The sequence below is a fragment of the Passer domesticus genome, chromosome 2, assembly GCF_036417665.1.
Source record: "Passer domesticus isolate bPasDom1 chromosome 2, bPasDom1.hap1, whole genome shotgun sequence".
NCBI lineage: Eukaryota > Metazoa > Chordata > Aves > Passeriformes > Passeridae > Passer > Passer domesticus.
Genome location: NC_087475.1, coordinates 74,569,548 through 74,590,014, shown reverse-complemented (window position 1 = coordinate 74,590,014; position 20,467 = coordinate 74,569,548). Strand labels below are relative to the sequence as shown.

The window sequence follows — 20,467 nt, the reverse complement described above, 5'->3', positions numbered from 1 at the left end:
AGGTCCAGGAGAGATTAGGAAACTTGCCCAAGGACGCATACCTTTGACAGATCCAGGGTTTAACCTAGATTTTCAGTATGGCACCTTGGTCATAAATACTTCACCTACCTTCTGCTCAACTTGTGAATGCCTCTTCAGCTGAGATTTAAACAGACTACATCTCAGTAAAGCATCACCAGAAACATCCTGTTATACCATGTTTATTTTGACAACTTTCACATAAATAACATTTTCTATTGACAAAGTCCTAAGTGCACAGAGAAAGAAACAAATACAAATTTGGGGGCAGGTGAAATCCTTGACCTCAAAAGGCTTCACAAGGCTTTCTACAGTATTGGAAGTTTCAATGCATTTGCTTCAGGTTTAGTCCCAAAAACTTTAGAGTTTTAAACTTAGAGCCCTCCAGCTATGTAATTCCCTATATCCAGCAAAACATTTCTCCTTTTTGGGAGAGTAATAATAAGACACTTGGAACAGAAATTAATCAGAAAAAGAAAAGTAATACCAAATTAAGGAAGAAAGAAATTGTGAAACTTAACTCAGTCCAGGTGCACATGCCATGGAAAACCAAGACAAGTTTTAGATGTAAGTCATTGTTGACACATAATATTTAACCATGCTCATCATAAAATCCGCTTTAGTGAAATAAAAAATACACAGTACAAAAATCCACTTGACGCAAATGTTACTCATTAACATTCCCTCTGTATCTTACATGAAAGCATTACTTGTGAAAAGTGCCCACTTGCAAATCTGAGAGGACACTGCCTCTCACTTAACAACGTGCCAAAATTCATACCTGCGGAAAGAAATTATAACCTTTAATAATAAACGGCTCATTTTCCAGCATAATTTCTATTAATTCCTCGACCTTTGCTTTCACTATCAACACAAATAGCTTTGATGATTGCACAAAGGGGAAATACCAGCTAGAAACAAGGTCGAGGTGTCCTATATCTTGATAAGGCAGAGAGAATTCAATTAAGTCGCTTTCAAGAGTCTTGTGAACTACCTTTCAAGCAGGTGAGCGCCTGGCTTTGATTCCAAAAGCTGCTAGGATCGACTCAAAAGCCGCAGAGTTGCTACGTTTCCCTGCAAGGTCCGGCACAACTTCCCCGTCGCCGTGGTCTCCCGGGTACCGGTGTTTAGCCCACACCCCATGCCAGCGGCACGGTGAAGCACAGAAGCGGCCTCCTCCTCCTCCCCGGGGAAGGAGAGGTGCCACGGGGAGCCGCAGCCGTGACTCAGAGCCGTCTTTGTCACAACACGCATTTCCCAAACGTCCCGATGCTCCAGGTGCCCGGCCGGACGGCTCCGGCGGCAGCCAGCGCTGCCGGGAGCCACTGGCGCTCCCGGACCGCGGGCAGCACCGCAGCCCCACGCCGCCTTGGCCGGCACAGACCCTTCCCCGCGGGGCGCCCCCGCCACCCCTTTCCCGCTCCCCACCTCCTTTCCCGCTCTCCCCGGCGGGATGAGCGTCTCCCCGCGCCGCCGGGCTGGGGCCGTGCGCCCTCCGCAAACCCCGTTCCGCGCCCTCCACCTCCGCACGGGCGCGATGGGCACCGCCGGTACCTGACTCTGTCCTTCTCTGCCCGCCGGAGCTCCGCGTCCCTCTGCAGCACCTGGAAAATCGCCCTGGCTTCCTCCTCGTTCAGAAAGCTGAGATCTGGCCCCTGGGGCGCTGCGGTCATGGCTTGGCTTATCGGCGGGCGGGCGGGCGGAGGCGGGCGGGCAGCGCTGAGCCCCGCGCAGCGGGCAGCCGCACCAGCATGGCCGAACGCCGGCGGGCCGCGCACGCCGGCACCGCGGGACACGCGTGTCCCTGAGCGGCGACAGCCGGCGCGGCGAGCGCTCGGAACCGCCCCGGCCCGGGCTGGGCAACTCCCTCGGCAGCGATCGCAGCGCAGCCCGGCGGGGCGGGGCAGGGCAGGGCAGGGCAGGGCTGGGAGGAGCGGGGCGGCGGCAGCGCCGTCGGGGCCGAAGCAGGAGCCGGAACCGGAGTGGGAGTTGGTGTTGGAGCGGCCGCTCGCCCCCTGCTCGTGTCCCCCGGTTGAGTCGGGCGATGCGCTGAGCGCTCGGCGCGGTGCTCGCTGTGGCACTGCCCAGGGAGCACACGCCCGCACGGCGGGGCCGCTGCGGTTCCCCCGGCGCTGACGGCGCGGTTCCCGCCGGACAAGCCCCGCCACGTCTCTGCCCGGTTCCCTGCGGCACCCGAGTGCGGCCCCGGCGCTCCGCCCGGGCGCCGCTCGGCCCCCGGCAGCTCCTCCGTGGAGCACGCCGCGGTCCGCTGCTGCAGGAGGACATGCCCGTAGTTTTGCAGAGCGGATGCAAAGCGGCAGCTTTTCCACGAGGGAACAACGGGACAGTGTTTCCTATTTACTCTCCTTTAAGGTTTCCTCAAGAACTAATACGGAACTATTCTTGTTCTTGATCTGGGAGTTATAGTAACATCTCGGGAGTAATTTCATCCTGACTCCTAACATGTCTAATGCAGCTCAGCTCTGTGTTGGTCATAGTACCATGAACTGCTGTATCTTTCCTACGTATGTGTCTGACTAGTTTGCTGTATTAGTTGAAAACTTTTAAAAATGTCCTTTGAAATTTTTCCATCAGATAAGAGCTTTATTCAGGGCTGAAGTGAAGATGGAGAAGGAAAATTATGGTGAACTATTTCAGGCTGAGAAAGTTGAGGCTCTTCAGCCTGGAAGGGAAGATTTGTTGTGCCGACCTTCTAACAGCTTTTCAACATATGAAAGGGTCCTACAGGGAAGCCAGGGAGGGAAGACTCTTCATTAGGAACTGTACTGGTAGGACAAGGAGTAATCAGTACAAACTGAAAGAAGTGAAATTTAGTTAGATATTAGGAACAACATTTTTTTACTGTGAGAGTGGTGAGATATTTGAACAGGTTGCTCAGGGTGGTTGTGGATGCCCCAGTCCTGGCAGTGTTCAAGGCCAGGTTGGACAAGGCCTTGAGCAACTTTGTCTAGTGGGAGGTGTCTCTGCCCATGGCCGTGGGGGGTTGAGACTAAACAATCTTTAAGGCCCCTTCCAAACCCCTAATATTCTCTGATTCTATGAAAGAAAACACAATTTTTATTATGGCAAAGCAAGTCAGTGGAAAAAGGCAGGGAGCTGGGCTGTGATGCACACAGCCACTGTCCCAGCCTGCAGCACGTGGGGCTGTAGGAGAATGTTTCCCCACTAGGGAACTGAGTGGTGCAAATGGAAAAAGGGCCTTAGAGCACAGCGGGAATAACAGGTTGCAGGAGGTTCCTTGTTTTGACAGAGCTTCTGGCATCATTTGTCTGACCCAAAGAGGAACTTACCTGATTCCTGGTAACGAAACAACAAAAGCAAGGCTGTGAGACAATTGATGAAAATGTAAAAGAGCAAACTATGAAGAATTATGATGAGAGGGTGTGTCTCCAACAGAGAAAACACAATGAATTTTTAATAGTGCATAGGAGACACTACTGGGTAAAGTCCAAGCATTTCTAAGTTGTTTCTAAAGGTGCAAGAGCCACAGATGTCCCTAGAACAAGAAGAGAACTTCCCTCTAAGAGTAAACGTCCTGTCCTTCCCATTCTGTTGCATTGAGCATAACAGGGTGACTGTTTCACCAGCAGAAGCTGAGTGTATGGAGTTCTCCTGGGGACTCTCCCAGGCAGTGAATTAGACATCACTCTCTCTTTCTGACTGGCACCTGCAGGATGGGAAGCAGTTGCTCACTATGCTTCTGCATAACACATCACGCTTGTGCTTCTGCATCATTCAGAGCTGGGGCAGAACATGGTAACTTTTTTTTTTCTGTACATCCATTGCAATAAAGCTCATCAATGCCCACACTTGCCTTAAAAACAATGTTGCATCTTATTGGTGAGTTGTGGTCTTTTTACTTCTTGTGCAAACTTACAAGCTGTCACTGCTCGTTGCAGGAGATTGGACTAGATGACCTTTAAAAATCCCTTCCAAACCAAACCATTCTATGATTCTATGGTGAAAAATAAATACATACATTCAAAATAAATAGAAAGGATGTGCATTTTCTTATGGTTTTGCAACGGAAGTTATGTATTACAGTTCTTACAAATAAAGGGTGGCATTTCCCCACAAATTTGGTGACTATCTGTAACTGTATCTATCCTGTGTGTAAGTCAAGAATGGACTTGTATTTCTAAGTTTCTGCCATTCTTTTTCTTAATTTCTACAAATCAGATTAATTGGTGCATTTTTCTTCCCATCATTAAAATATTTGTTGGCATTTTTTTAGTGCAGCGGGAAACAGGGACAATATATTAATTTAATATATAAGAATGTATAGCCTTTCAGGTAATAAGAATGATTTTTTTTTGTGTGTACAAAGCAATGGAATTGTTTAGAAGAGTGACAAGTACATACACTAATGGCTTTACAGGGATGCTTCAAGACTTCAAAATGATAATTGTTTCAATGGCTTTTATTCAGAATATTTAGAGATTTGGGCATAGCCATTTATATAATAATAAGATCTTCATTTTACACAGCATCTTTGGTCACATCACATAACCATTACAAAGTGTGTGTTGGATCAGGACTAGAAACTCGTATCTATAGAGTCTTTTACCAGAAATTTATTTTGTGAAAAATAACCACTTTTCCAAATGTCTTTTCATTACTCCAGCTCTCTTACAATTTATATATTTTCCATATATGGATCATGATGACAAGAAAACACTGCCTGTATTCCTGTATTTAGAGTCCCTAGCACCTTATGTGCTTTAATTTCTGCTTGATAAACCTAAGATAAGATACATGCTTTAAATTTTTTTCCATGGTTTTTAGTTAACAGCTGTTCCAGGAAGATACAGAAGTGTTTCTTGTGAATAAGTAGTGTTTTCCGGTTTAAAAACCTGAAACAGAGGGCCAAAATAGCGTGTGAGAGGCTGCAGACATCATTAGTAATGTTAATTGCTGATGCCACTAAAGAGGATGCTGACACATATACTTTAATTACAGGGCAAATTCTTCAAAAATTGTGTTTCACAAATACTGCTGTACTAATGGGTGTTGCTAACTTCACTTATTCTCAGTGGAGGAATTAAAAGTGTAGGGTTCTGGAAAGCCAGAAGTATTGATTGCAAAAGTTGGTCTGTACCTAGGAATTGAGAGGAATGTGCAGAAGGGTTGGTTAAATCTTGTAGCAATTGGCCTTGAGGCTCGTATCAGCCTTGAGGCTTGAGAGAACTGTAAGGTCTTGTCTGTTCCTGTTGCACTAATTACTGTCTAAATTGTCAGCCAGATTAGTGAAGGCTGGTTTAATTAACTCCCTGCCTTAAGTGAGAATGGCTTTGTGACAAGGCAAAGAATAAATATGAAGCGTCTTCCATTTAAAATGTACTAGATCTGCTTATTGTTTTTGAAATAAATATTTCTAACACTAGGCTAGGTGAAAAATACTCGGGTCATACTACTCGTAAGGACAAAAGCAGTGCCTATCCTCTGTTTAACATGCCCATTGTTTATACCTCCATTTATTGTAATAGTCATTGCTAATTGACGTGTGTTAACATCTGGAGATCCATCTGAGTTTCAGGGGACGTGGAGGCTTGCAGTATGGTTCCCACTGCCACAGGTCAGCATCTCCACTGAGCACTCCTGAGTGTCCTCCAGGATCTTTCACTGGGCCCTCAACTCCCCCTTCAAAAGAGCTTTGACCTTTCATTTAGGCATTTCAGCTGTGAAGCGCTGCACTTTGAAGATCGCCTGGACATCAACATCTAAAAGCTATTTGTGTTTTTGTAGCTGTTTTTGTGCTACATGGCCTCTTGTGAGGCAGGGAAGGAGACAAGACCAGGCTGAGCAGGCTGCGGGGTGCAGACCATCACTGACCACCCTGTAAATGCCACGGGTAGCAGATGTGCTCCCACAGGGACAGCCAGTCTTCAAGGTACACTGCGTTCCCAAGTCACATCTTGCAGCCTGCGTGGCTACAGGCTGTTCCTTTTTACAATCTCCTCAAGCACTTCCTCATGCTGAGTCTGTCATTCACCTGCTTCTTTTTCCTCCTCATCCCTGGAGTGTGGGCTGCTCCCTTCCCCCACTTTTAAACCCTGCTCTGCCAACACAGCACATTTCCTCACCTTACAAGTACTGCTTGCTGCTGCTGCCTCTTGCTCCAAGATCTTCCTGCCCCGTACATTGCCAAGAAGGACTTCTCAATTTGTTTCCTGCGCAGGGTTTTTTCTGCTGAAATAGACTTTTTGATCCCTTAGAATGGCATAAGGACATCATAACAAAATATGATCTGGTTTCTGCCTACCAGAAGAAAGATAAATGTCCCAAAAGCATATTAGCATTGCATAGCAGCAAGGAAAGGTGGGTCATGAGAGAGATCTCTGAAATAGTGGCTTCAGTCTGACCCTGGCACTTCATGGCACTACCCTCTGTGTATATGCTGCTAATTTGGACAATGAATCCATGACTCCCTTTGTTTTGCTTTTTCCTTACGACTGACTTATTCCTCCCTTATTTTTAGAATTCAGTTAATCCCTAATTTAATTTGCAGTACTCACTTTCCCTGGATGGGAGAGAAGAGAAAATTGTGAGTAAGATCCCTGACAGGGCAAGACAGATTGGGCTTGTAGGGTTTTGCTGCAGAGGGCTGCAGCCCAGAGAGGCATATGAAACAGATTGTTACCTTTACAGCTCTGGAGTATAAAACCACTTTACAGCTCTGGAGTATAAAACCACTGCTTGGAATGGGAGGGTGAACATGTTTGGTTAAAATTATGCAGGTTTTCTGCTTTTTTAGAGGTCTGATGTCTTGACTGTCAGAGCCATAGGTTGGCTACTACTTCATGTAACATCTGCTCTCTTGGCAGAAACTAGGCAACCTTCTCTTCCTCCTTAACTAATATGTGCATAAACATAATCACCAGAGGCCAATACCTGGGACACGGCAGGATTATACATTTAATATATTTAGGTCATATGCCAGTGCATGCAACAGGCTTGAGTAAAGGTACAAAGAACCAGGCATGACTAAACAATAAGGAAGAGATGTCATCAGAAGCAAGAAGGCAACCTTTAAAACACTGTAGTCATATCCAAATGAGGAAAATAGAACAATTAATAAATCCTGGCTGATAACATATTTAAAAAAAAGGAGAAAAAAGAAAAAAAGTATCTGGGAGGAACAATTTGCTGAAGATCTCTAAATGAGGACTAAACCCTTCTTCAGCACATCAAGAAGCTCATCAGAGAGTCTGTAAGGCAGATCAATGAATGCTATATAAAAGAAGCACTATGGAAGACTCAGTATGACTTCTAAAAACAAAACTCTTACATGACAGTGCTGTTTTTGAAGGATGGCAGTAAATATTTGGACAAAGTCAAGTTGATGTAATCTTCTTGTACTTTTAAAGACATTTCATAGTACCATCATCAACAGGTTCCAAGGAAACTTAGTATTATGAGATTAAATAAAAAGTCATTTTATGGGTCAATAACAGGTTACAACTTGGGAAATGGAGGGTAAGAGGACAGGTTACTTATTATAGTGGAAGGTCAGTGGTAACAACTGGTCACAACCACTGGTAACCATTGATTTTCTAAAGGTCTGTGCACACTCTTAGGTGACCTGGAAAATAAATGAGCAGTGAGGTGAGCAAGTTTGCTGGTGTGGTAGAGTTTGTGATATGAAGACATTCAGTATAATAAGGACAAAGGGATACTGCAAGGGACCACAAGAGGCTTTTCTAAGACAGAATTACTAGGAAATATTGTGGGAAAAAAAATCCTGGCTTCACATAAAAGCAGCTTTCACCAGTAAACAATGGACTCGGAGCTCACTATTACTATTTGGATTCAAGGTCTTTATGATATGCACAACTTGTGAAAACATCAGAGAAGGAGCCCAAATACTGTAATTTATTAGAAAAGGAAAAAACTCTATAGTTTTCCTACAGCTTATATATGAATATGGAATTCTGTATGGAACATAGATTATATTACATATTCCTATACCATATGAACATAGATTTTTTCATATATATTCTGATTATAAATTCATATATGTATTCCATATAAATGAGGGAATTAGAATATGGAGTTCTGTATATTCTATATTTCTATGTGTTACAGAAATGGTGGAAAGGAATTGACTTTGGTGTTTTTTCAAGTATAAGAATGAGGGGGCATCATTCTGGATTCCAGATCCATGGCTGTAATCAGGAATATGTTTCACATGGTTGTGGAGGGCTCCTTGTCTTAGAAAAAAAAAGTTCCTGAGGATTCCTCTTCTTTTATGCCTAGCTGTTCTGCTAATGTGATCATGACCAGCTGCCATGAGATTTTGGTAGACTGTCTGTCTTCAAATAGTTTTTGGATATTTACTACTAGAAGATGTAACCTTAGGAGCCAACAGATCCCCTCTTGATACCAAACTGTTCTTCATCATCAGAGTTCTAAAACTTTTGCAGTTTACCAGCAGCAGCTGAAAGAGGGGTGTCAGGCTTGAAGCAGAGTGCATACAGATGGATAGACAAGGTTGCTCTGTGTGATGGGACAACTTTATAGGATTGGGAATAGACCAGTTCAAATGAGCTGTGCATTTGCGCATCCAAACTGCTTCCAGGAACTAAATTCAAACTCAAAATTTCTCTAGTTGTACCTTAATTTCTTATCAAGCCAGTTTTCATGTTTATGCTAGATTCAGGTTTATGTGAACCAGCACATGAGAAACATACGGAAGGCATGGAAATTCAAGTGAAATCTCATATGACATACTCAAATGTCCCTGTGCTTCCCTCTGCATGTGCTGTCACATAAAAGTTACCCCAAATCTGACTCCACATCTGGCCTGGTTTTGGCTGGGATAGATAGGTATCTTGTTGTGCTTTGGATTTAGTATGACAACACATTGATGTCTTTTGGTTTCTAAGTAGTGTTTCTATCAAGTAAAGGACTTTTCAGCTTCTTCTGCCCTGCCAGCAAGAAGGCTGGAGGGGCACAAGAAGTTGGGAGGAGACAGAACCAGGGCAGCTGACCCTAAAGACCAAAGGGATATTCAGTACCGCATGACATCATGCTGTATATAAATTAGGGCAAAATCTGGCCAGGGGCTGCTCTTAGGAAATGGCTGGGCATCACTTGGTAAGTGGAGAGCAACTGCATTGTGTATCACTTGTTTTGCATATTCTAATTCCTATTATTATGGTAATTAACACTATTATTATTTACTTCCTCATCTGATTCATTAAACTGTTTTTATCTCAACCCACAAGTTTTCTCACTTTTACTCTTCTGATTCTGTGCCTCTGGGAGTCAGCTTACTTGCTGGATGGGGTTAAAGCAGGACAGCATCATGCCATCTATAGTCCCAGGAACTGCTATAGTTGTGTAGAGTGATACATTTGTTTATCCACAAAAAAAAAACCCAAAACCCTAATACAATTTTAGAGCCTTCAGTGTTGACTGCTTCGGGGATGAAAGGCAAGCCATTGATACCGGCTATTTTGACTTTAGCAAAACTATCAAGACCATGTTTGGTTGGATCTTTGTAACCATGTTTGAGAGATGTGGACAGGATGGATTGTCTATGAGGTTGATGAAACAAATGATTGGACCATCAAGCTCAAAGAGTTCTGTTTAGTAGCTGAAAGTCTAACTGGTAGCCCGTTAGGGGTGGTATTCATCTGCATTAGATTGTGCCCTGGCGGTATTTACCTTCTTCACTCATGACCTTAGTGATGAAATGGAATGTATCCTCATTAGCAGGTGCCATTAAATGGTGGGAAAAGATGGCATGCTGGAGGGCAGGGCAGTTATTCAGGGGGATCTCAACAGGCTAGAGAAATAGCCTGACAGAAACTTCTTGAAGTTCAAAAAGGCAAATTTAAAAAACTAATCAATGAAACAAAAAATCCATTTAAAAAAGGCAAGTAAAGCCTCATCTAAACCTTTGTGATAAAATGCCACACTACAATTTGAAAGGCTAGAACAGAGTCCTTCAGGAAAGGACCTGGGGGTCATGGTGAACAACCCAAACATGAGCCAGCAATGTGCCCTTGCAGCAACACAGCCTAACTGCATGCTGGCCTCCTTTATTAAGGGTGTAGCCAGCAGGCCAGGGAAAGTGACTTCCTTGTGAACTCAAGAGGCTGTGTCTGGAATGTTGTGTCCAGTTCTGTGCTCCCAAATACAAGAAATATCAGCATACAGGGACAAGTCCAGTACAGGAGCATAAGACTGACCAGAGGGCTGTAGCCTGTGGCACATAAGTAGAGGTGAGGTAAATGGGTTTGTTCAGTCTGAAGAAAATGTTAGGACAATTTACTTGTATGCAACTTTTTGGTGGATGGTTACAGATCTCCTTGGAGGTGCAACACAAAAGGACAAGTAAAAATGGACATAAATTCGCTGTAAAAGTTCTAATTCACCATTATTTAAAAAAAATCCTGGATTTATTTGGGTTGAAAGGGACTTTTAAAAATCATTTTGTCCATCTCCCCCAGCCATGGGCAGGGACATTATTGTTCACTAACTCAAGTTGCTCAAAACTTCACCCTGCCTGACCTTGAACACTTCCAATGATGGAATCATGGCTGATCCAGGTTGTTTAGGAAAGTTGCAGATGTGTAAAACTGGGGATGGCACTGAGAGGGCATTCAACCTAACAAGGTCCCAGAGTCCATCTAGATTACTTTATGCTTCTGTGATTGCAAGTGGTTTATAGCACATATGTCACATTTAACTCAAAAATCATCAGAGACAGAAGATGCTTCTGTGTATTGACGGCAAGATGTAAATGTAATCTATTGTGAGGAAGCTTGTTTCATTGTATATATCAGGTCATCTCTTACTAGAGACTAATAATCAGATTATCAGAGAGAGTCACCACCAGCAACTATGATTAGTGTCCTTAGAATTTAATGATTGCCAGTGCTGGGTGGAGAAGAAAGGTAATAAATTTAACAAAAAATATTACTTCAATTTTCATTTAATTAAGAAAATGAAAATAAATGAAACACAATTTAAAAGTGTCAAAATCTATAATAAAGTTGCATCAGAAAAAAATCTTAATGATATCATTAGTAAAATTGTTGCTGAGCTAAAATCATATCATACTCTGTTTAAACCCTGAAACAAGTACAATTATTAATGCCCCAGAGAAAACTCTGGCTTTATTTACATACTCTGTCTCAGAGAACAAGGTACAGCAAGTATGATACAGCTAAATCAGAATGCCTCTGTGAATATGCCAGGGGAAATTAATATAAATTGTGGCATGAAAATGCCTTTCATTCCAGCAAAGCAGCAGATTATCTTGAACTTAATTATATCACAGATAATTCTGTGTCATTTTTAGCACTTAACTCCAAGAGTGCTTTTATTGCAAGAGAATCACAAGAATTAGGCAAAATCCTTCCTTTACTTTACCTTCCTTCATGTGTTTGCATAAATACACCTACCAGCTGAGGGGAAAGAATAGTCCATTCACAACCTTCTTTTAAATATCAGTTACTTTTGATATAGCAGATCAGAAGAATAAAGACCATTATTGAGTAAAAAATTGCTTTGTGTATAGCCATTAAGTTCCATCTGAAGGACCAGGTAAAATATACACTTGTGCTTCAGTGTACCACTGCCTAACTTATCCTTATCTACACACATTGATGGTGAGTCTAAATACCTACATCTGCCAAAGAAAGTAATTATTTTACTAAATATAAACACGAGTGCTGCAGACAGCTCCCTTTAAATGAATTAGCCTAATTACTTTTATTTTCAATGAAGAACACCAAATGGTTATAGTACACAATTTATCTCATTCTAAAGTAGACATTTAAATAGGTCAGATGAATCATGCCTTAAGAGAGGCTGTTTCTCTCTATTGAGTATAAAGGGAGTCTGGCATGACTAGCTCCAAATTGTAAACTGTATACATTTAAAGTGAGGTGAGAGGAATCTCATCCCACCTGTTCGTGCACTTAATAAAAGAAGAATACCAATACAGTATAAAATTGAACAAGCTGTCCCCAGGCTTTGAAACAAGTTGTTTTAATCTTGAAGCAATCTGGCTCTTAATTTAGGGTTTGATTTAACTCCCACTGAAGTCCATAGCTGTATGTTTTAAGGGGAATTTAATGAGTCTTGTCAATTACTGCTGTTCACTCTCTAATCAAGTACACTTAATTAAATTCAAGGAGAAATGGATACTTAATGCTTAATGAGAAACGATATTCCATAAATACAGGTTATATTTTGAACAGGATTTTTTTGTAAATTAGTTTTTTCCCCTTTCATCTTATAAATTAAATATGTGGGCAGTATAGATAAATCCTTAGTGATAACTGTCTTTAACAATTCTAATTCAATAACATCAGGAAATACATACGTTTTTACCTTCCACAGGATTATTAGGTCTTTAATTAATACCTGGAATATATTAAATAAAGTCCAGCAGGATGTTATTGCTCTGTTTAAGTGACACCTCTGAAGCTAGTTTTACACTGTCTCTTTTGCAGAGCTCCTCAGTGCTGCACCCCAGGTAACAATAGGTTTATTGTACTATTTATAACACAGAATGCAATGGAGTTGTAGTTTGAAAATCTGATGGAAACGTATCCGAGATGGAAATGAATGGCTATCCAAATGAAACCACTGAAAAGTTACTGTGTAGCTGGGGTGTGGTTCCAGTCCTGGTCTTCATGTGGGGAACTGAGGAAACAGTGGGTGTGCATTACATGACTGTGACCATGACGTGTAGCACAGGAGCCTTTGCTGGGAGAGATGAAGCCAGAGGATTTGTGTTCTCTTTTCTCCTCGATGAATTCCTGCTAAATACCTACCTGCCTTCACAGTTCACTGATTTGATGTGCAAGTGGTATGGAGGTCTTGAAGGAGGAGAGGGAGGGAACGCTGTGAAAGGAAGGAGCTAGCACCTGAGTGAGATTTACAAACCCTGGAGTTAAACACTACACATCTATTATCTAATTCAGTTTCTATTTCTACCTGTAAATCTGCTACAGAGTAACACATGTTTGAGAAGACAGGAGCTGCATGAGGGAGAGGAGGCTGCCTTGCTTTGGCTCTTTGCTGAGAACTGTGTGTTTCAAGTTCCCCAGACAACCCTTGTTTGGCAAATTGAATGCAAAGGCAAAAGAGGTCAGCTTGGAAGGATTTTAAACCTGCGAAAAATGAAGTAGCAAATCTGCATATTAAAAACAGAATTAAAAGAAATGGATCAGTACAGAGGGGCTGAAAGCAAAGGACTCTCTCCAGTGCACCTGGCAGTAAATGAAGAGGATTTAAATAGGTGGGGAAACAGAAGCAACTTCAATACATTAGAAACACCGACGCAAAATTAAATGGTTTTTCTTTTATTTAGCCTACCCCATTCTTATGGTATGAGATTTTCTGCTAAACAAGCAGCTCTCCTGTAAACTAGCTCTGCTGTTCCATTCCTGGCTTTCATCCACACAATAATCTTTACTGTGGCACCTAATCCAGCCACTTATGAATAGTTGGTCTGTGTAAGCCTGTAAGGGAGAGCTTTGTGCTCTGCAGAGCTCTTTAGTGGGGAGCACTGGAGATGACAGCTGGTAATGTTAGCAGGGAACTTCAGCCTCTTTGGTACTCTCCTTCTGGGTGAATCTGTGCTTCAATTGTTCTAATTGTGCCAACCTGTATTTAAAAACATTTGGTGCAGACTAAGTAAAACCCTGGGTCCTAATGGGATGCAGAATTAAGAAGTTTTTCGTGTTCCAATTGGAGTAACTACATTGGTATTTTTCTTGCAATTCACCACTTTTTAAATGAACCATACAGACTTTGTATTTCATGCTGAAAAGAATGTGAAGTTTCTGTGCATTAAAAAGTGACTGTGCTATGAAATCCATTACTAATTTTTTTATGAGGAATAATGGAAAACTGAGAAATTGTATCAATACACCACAGGGAAGGCATTACTACACACACACACACACACACACAAAAATTATAGTTATAATATTCAAGTGTATAGTCAAGTTATGTTGATATAACTGCAGCATTTTCTGGTATTTTTTGGTACAGTCATCAGCGACATGCTGAAAAATTTATATATGTTCTCATTTTCTGTAATACCATCAATAAATTTTGCCTTATACTGGTCTATTTCATCAGATGAAAGAATCACACACAAGTTTGATAACACTATAAAGATAGGATGAGTCTGATTACTTTAATTACTAGCCCAGAAATGCTAGTAAAAGTAATTTTGATGGCACAAGAGATGTCAAAGCAACTTAATCAGTTTTAACTTCTCATTTTATTTACAAGCTTACAAAATCTACATAGAAGCTTCTTTCTCAAGAGCAAAAGCAAACTACAGAACAAACATGGCACAGCCTTTAGCAATGTCTTGGCTTTGAATGCAAAGGGATTTATGAGATGTACATGTTCAGTAAACAATCGCATTTATGTACTTGTGTGGGTTTGATGGTGGAAATATTGCCACAGGGTCGGCATGGCAACAGACATTACCAAATCAGTGGAATTGCACAACAATGATTTTGTGCCATATATAGAATGGAAATTCTATCTGCTCCCATGGGCTAATTTTGCAATGACTTGCCTACCCTGCAGGCCCTTGTATACCAGACCCATTGCAGTATACAGATCCTTATATAGTGGTGCTAATCTTCCATTGGTTAATGATTCCAAATCATTCTCTTCTCTTGAGCTGTGGGCTTTGGGAGTCTGTGGGCCCTCAGTCATGGTCAGTCTCCCACTACCAGAATTACCTTTCCCCAGCTGAGGCTGATTCAGTACAGTTGGATCTATTTATTCAGCTGAGTTGGATTTATTTTTTCCTTATCTTGTCCGTTCTGCTAAATTTCCTGGTGGCTCACAGATTCTGCATTCTTTGCGTCCAGAATCAGTGGTACACTCTTCTTCCTATGTTTTAGTAACCCCCCTTGGATCTGAGATCATTGAAGCTTGTCAAGCCCTAAACCTTAACAATGCAGTCCTACCAACAACTAATTTGTCCTTCCAGAACCCAGACATCCCTTAGAGCTTGGTAGCTGCTATCTGTTTCATGGATTAAATATCCTTTCTTGTTATTAGGCCTGAAATTACACAAATATCAAACATCAAAGAACATGCTTTCTTAAGAAAAATTTTATATATGCCACATTTTGCAACACTGGGACACCTGACAGCTTTTTTTTTTGGGATCAATTGCTGCCACAGGAAATAGAAAATGGCACTTATAGAATTGACTACCATAACATGGCAGAATGGACTACCCAAGTGCTGCAGCACATTGAAAAGTGACATGTTGCATCACCTGGGTGACACACTATTACTCAACAACAGCAGCAGCTGCCAGCAGCTGGACAAATAATTAATATGGAGGCAGTTAGGAGCTGCCTATCACTCTTAACTTCTCTCCCATGTATGGACAGCTTGTGGTAATAATATCTATATTTTGTGAGATCTTAAATGTCATGATCTTGTTAGGAGCTGGATATGCTGTCCAGGGGATGGGAATGAGAAGATTGGTAATGTAAAAGCAGACAGTTTCTAAGGAGGAACTCAGTCCTGCTATCCAGAACAGCAAAAAATTTTCCTCTCTCCTTAATTTCCTTGGCACTGTGATGCTTGGTAGAAGATGCTCAAAAAGGAGAAAGAAATAATTATTTGCCTTTGCAATTAACCCTTACCATGCATGATTAAGTCAGAGTACCAGAAATGCTTTTTCATTCAAACACCTGCTCATTCAAGGTGAGAGGCAAAACCAGTTCTTCCTCCATGTCCTGACGAGGACACGTGTACCTGTTTTTCATCAGCCCTGGTGGCAAAGAACAGATCTCTATTTATTTAGGACAACAAAAAGACTTTGTCAGCCAAGGCAAAATAGTTTGCGTGCTGTAGTGGCTGACCTTGAGTCTAGACCGAATCTGTGGCTCACTTCTCCCAAGAGAAATGGGGGATAGACTTGGAAGTGCGAAAGCTGAAAACTTGGGTTGAGATAAAGAGTTTAACAGATGAAGAAAAGCTATTTATGGAAGCAAAGCAGAATGAAGAATTAATTCACTACTTCCCATTGGCAAAAGGTGTCCAACTACTTCCTGGGAAGCAGGACCTCACCACCTGTAACAGTTACTTGTAATGGCAAATGCTTTAACCACAAACATCTCTCTTTCCCATTGATTTCATAGTTGAGGACAATGTTGTATGGCATGGAAAATCTCTTCAGTCAATCTGGGTCATCTGTCCTGCTGTGTTTCCTTCCAGCTTCCTGTGTGCCCCCAGATTATTTGCTGGTGGGGCAGAATAGAGGCAAAAAGGAAAAAAAAAATTAAAAAGCAACCTTGGGGCTTTACAAACAGTAAGCAGCAACATCCAAAACTCTGGTGTGTTACTAACACTGTCTTAGTCCCAAAGAGGAAACACAGTAAGCTGTGAAGAAAGTTAACTCAATCCCAGCCAGACGCAGTGCAAGGGCTGAACATGTTCTGCAGCTGCAAGAGCTGCTGTGGAGAGGAGAGGAGAGGAGAGGAGAGGAGAGGAGAGGAGAGGAGAGGAGAGGAGAGGAGAGGAGAGGAGAGGAGAGGAGAGGAGAGGAGAGGAGAGGAGAGGAGAGGAGAGGAGAGGAGAGGAGAGGAGAGGAGAGGAGAGGAGAGGAGAGGAGAGGAGAGGAGAGGAGAGGAGAGGAGAGGAGAGGAGAGGAGAGGAGAGGAGAGGAGAGGAGAGGAGAGGAGAGGAGCCCCTATGCCAGCAGACACATGGCAGCAGCCTGATATGTCTGGGGATGGTGAATCACTGTAAACCTACAAATCAATTTAAAATCATTAACTTTTGGATGTCTGATTGATGCAGCCCGTGTTCTCTCCTTGTCTCAAGCAGATCGAGTTATAAATGTATCTGTGCATCTGTTTTATTTGCATTCAAAATTCAACGCATCAAGCACTATACCTTGATGGACCCAAGCTGTGTTTCAGTGCTGGGAATATGCATGGGGGAGGCTGATAGGGAAGCACAGGGCCAAGGGTGTGTGGAGGATCCCAGTCCAGGCAGGGCCAGCAGAGGTGTCGTGGCCAGCACCAGGAGTGGCTCCACAGCAGGGGTGTAGAGAGGGGTGCGGCCCCAGGCATGGCTCCAGAGGTGAGGCAGGCAAGAACACACGAGGTCCAGGGTGGGGTGGAAGAGCAGCATGTGTGCTGGCAAAACGCCCAGGTCCTGGCTCCATGCCCAGAAAATGACAAAAGAGGGAGCCAGGAAAGGACCTACCAAATGACCTTCTTACCTGGGAAACCTAATTATGGCTCCAGCGTGGGCTGTGGTGATACCTTGCTGGTGCAAGGTGAGGATGGAAGCAACAGTGAGGGCTGAGGGTGGAACAAAACAGGCTATGAGGAAGGCAAATGTGTGGAGAGATTGAGTAGGAGATTAGGAAGATGCCAACTAAATGTAATCTGATGTTAAAGCAAAATTTTAAATTGGAGCTTGCAGCATCCAGACCCAATAATCACCGACATCAGTGAATAGGAGGGAGAGTCGGAGAAACTGATGAAAAAGATGAGACAGCTGCAGATATCACTCACACAGAGGCAATGCCTAATGTAACAAAGCCTACTAGTTGACCCAGCAAGATACTTGGAGTAACTTTGAACTGGGAAAATACTTTTGACGAGGTCATTGATTTGTGTCATGAAGGTAAAGTATTGACCTAGTTGTGTGAGGCTTTGGCTCCACTCTAGTGGATGGGCAGACCAGAGTGACTCTTAGAATAAGGAGTTGGTTTGGTTGCATGAGAATCACACGTACAGGTGTATGAAAGCAACAGGAAATTAGAAGGAGCATTACAGACCTCTAGAACTGTGACCTGAAGGAGAACCCAAAAGAAAGAGCAAGTCTTCATCACTGGCTTACAGCCCACTTCAAATCTTTTACCAGATTTTTAATTCATATTACTTAGTGACATATAATTCTCTGTAGTTGCTCTCTTCAAATGACATACTTCTCTTTAACAAAAAATAGTAAACATCAAATTGTTTTCATGCCTGTATTCCACTACAAGAATACTCCAATAAAATCTATACTTGTAATTCAACATGTATCAAAAATTTTGAACTCAGACTTATCTGGAAAAAGAGATTAGGCTTCTAAATATGGAGGTTACCCTCCTGCTATTGTGTATTATTATTGCATTTAAGAAACAGGATTTTGGGTAGATGATTGGCACAACCAGGCTATGCAGAGATAAAGCAGGTGTTTTCTTTCCAGTGAAAATGATCCAACAAAATAATCCTGAACACTCTTTAACTGCCTGAGTTAAGGGTACAAGCAGTTTATGTATACTGAGATATTTGCAAGCTGGCTGAGTAGCTTGTTAAATGGAGATCTACTTAACCATATGCTTACTCTCGATAATTTGTTAGTAACTTGATGAAAGAAGATCTTGTTCCAGTGCAAAGTGACTGTCAATTGCAAGCATTGTTAATGACAATACCAGTGTATTGTATTCACGTGGTGATAACCTAAGCTACTCTTCAAAGTACAAGGCAATGGAGTCATTGAGGATTTTTCTTATCTTCTGTCTAGTCCTCAGTCCCCTGAATATTACTATTTCACCCACTCCTCCTAACTGTTTTCCTGATAAGGAGATAAACCCTGTATTTCCAGTGCAATTGCATATGTTTACTGAGTTTCTGGAGGGTTTGAATCTGTTTATTCAGTGCTCTTCAAGTCAAATTGCTAGTAAATCTTTTCCCATAATGTTTATGTGTACCTGTAGGAAGAGTTTGTTTCTCTGTCACCATTACACATGGAAGCCTTTGCAGAATAGTAATGAAATAAATTTATCTCACTAAATGGGACATCAAGGCAGATATCCATTTAAACATTTGTGAATGATGACACTTTAACAGGTGTAGAGCTTCAATATACCAATCTACATATCCTACCTAGTATGTATCTGTACTATGGATATTAGAAGTGGCAAATGAGATAAAAAAACTACTGTGGTATCTTAGAAAACACAGAGAAACTTTATTGCTCTAATCTGAAGCTCTTGGAATACCAAAATGACAAATTACTAAATAAATGCATAAATAATTGTAAAATTATTTAAAAGCAAGCCAGCATATGTCACTGCCTTTGAAGGATCCATTACCTGAGAAAGAAAAAAGTATCTTTGTTTATTTTGAAACTCAAGAGAAGAGAGGAATGTAGATATTACCAGCTCTCATCTCTTTGTAAGTCCCAAAATCAGACCTTGAGTCAGAAGAGAGGCATGCAGAGGTATATGACAAACACAGTTTTTATGTCTTCAGTGTGCACTGTGAAACTCCTGCCATAATCTGTTCTGCCTCCTTTCTTTTTTCTTTCTTTTCTCTTTTTGCTTTTCTTTAAAAAAAAATCTTTTCTTCTTTCTTTCTGTATTTACATCCAGGAGAGGCAAAATTATCTGGTTAAATGAACAGGATAATAAGACATGAACTTATGTTCAGATAATGGTCTCCTGCTTCTGAAGAAAATCATGAAGTAAACCTAAGAAATGTATTTTGATGTCAATCTAAACCATTTTTGGAGCAAAATTTACACCTTGTTAAGGTTAATCCTAGACCTCAGAATGTGCAAGGAGATCAAGCTTCAAGGTTTCCAGGGCAGCTTCTCTCTCTTTAACAGGAAGAAGTTAACCAACCACAGGAATGTCAAAGGAGACTATTGAGATACTTCAAAAGTAATACACTCTGAATGCTACTTGCACATTTAAGCTGCTAGAGACAACAGAAATGGTCATAAATATAGAGTTCATATTTATGCAGATTTTAAAATAAATATATATATTTATATATTTATTTAAAAATCTGCAGCTCATAGTAAACTTAGCTGTTCACAAGAGATTTAATATTCTGATACAGCTGTTTCCTGGCAGGAGTGCAGAAGAGTCTCTGTGAATCCATGCTCCTCCAACACTCCTTTGCAGTGTGATGCCCAGCTGCCAAAAATCAGGGAAATGCATTGAATCCCATAGTTTTGTGTGCAAGCAGGATTTGAAACCAGATACTGCAAGGAACCATTTACCTGAACTCCTTGGATACATGCTTTGTACAGTAGAGATAGCCTGTAATTCCTTTTAAAGATGCAATTTGCTATGTTTATCACAGGATTAACTGGGAGGAGCTGCTGACTCCCTCCAAGGCAGGGAGGCCATGTAGAGAGACCTGGACAAATGAGAGGGCTGGGCAATCACCAAGCAGCTGAAGTTCAGGAAGGGAAAGTTCTGGATTCTGCACCTGGGATGGGGCAGCCCTGGATGTACAGACAGACTGGGAAATGAGATGCTGGAGAGCAGTGCCACACAAAGGGACCAGGGAGTCCTGGTTGATGGCAAGTTGGACATGAGCCAGCAGTGCCCTGGCAGCCAGGAGGGCCAGCCCTGTCCTGGGGGCATCAGGCACAGCATGGCCAGCAGGGCAAGGGAGGGGAT

The 20,467-nt window shown here is 42.0% G+C and overlaps 2 protein-coding genes across 2 annotated transcripts in view; both read right to left on the bottom strand.

Moving 5' to 3' along the window:
• Positions 1–1,703, bottom strand: part of EXPH5 (exophilin 5) — a 37,324-nt gene extending 35,621 nt beyond the window's left edge. Inside the window, exon 1 of the mRNA XM_064409356.1 lies at positions 1,573–1,703. Within this exon, the coding sequence (XP_064265426.1) occupies positions 1,573–1,691 (119 nt within the window). The 5' untranslated portion in view covers positions 1,692–1,703. The remainder of the gene's footprint in view (positions 1–1,572) is intronic.
• On the bottom strand, positions 1,700–6,181 carry LOC135295135 (sterile alpha motif domain-containing protein 1-like). The gene is made up of 2 exons (XM_064411233.1): positions 6,123–6,181; positions 1,700–2,339 (listed from the first exon to the last, which is right to left on the bottom strand). Exons 1-2 carry the CDS (start codon positions 6,179–6,181, stop codon positions 1,700–1,702), a joined length of 699 nt encoding a protein of 232 aa, XP_064267303.1.
• Positions 6,182–20,467: the final 14,286 nt, after the last annotated feature.

What these genes read in the sequence shown, in the direction of transcription:
- LOC135295135 (XM_064411233.1), bottom strand. Translation starts at nt 6,181, where the DNA reads ATGTACGGGGCAGGAAGATCTTGGAGCAAGAGGCAGCAGCAGCAAGCA. An exon ending in CAGCAAGCAGTACTTGTAAG is followed by an intron (nt 2,340 to 6,122) that starts GTGAGGAAATGT and finishes CTCGTGGAAAAG; the next exon opens with CTGCCGCTTTGCATCCGCTC.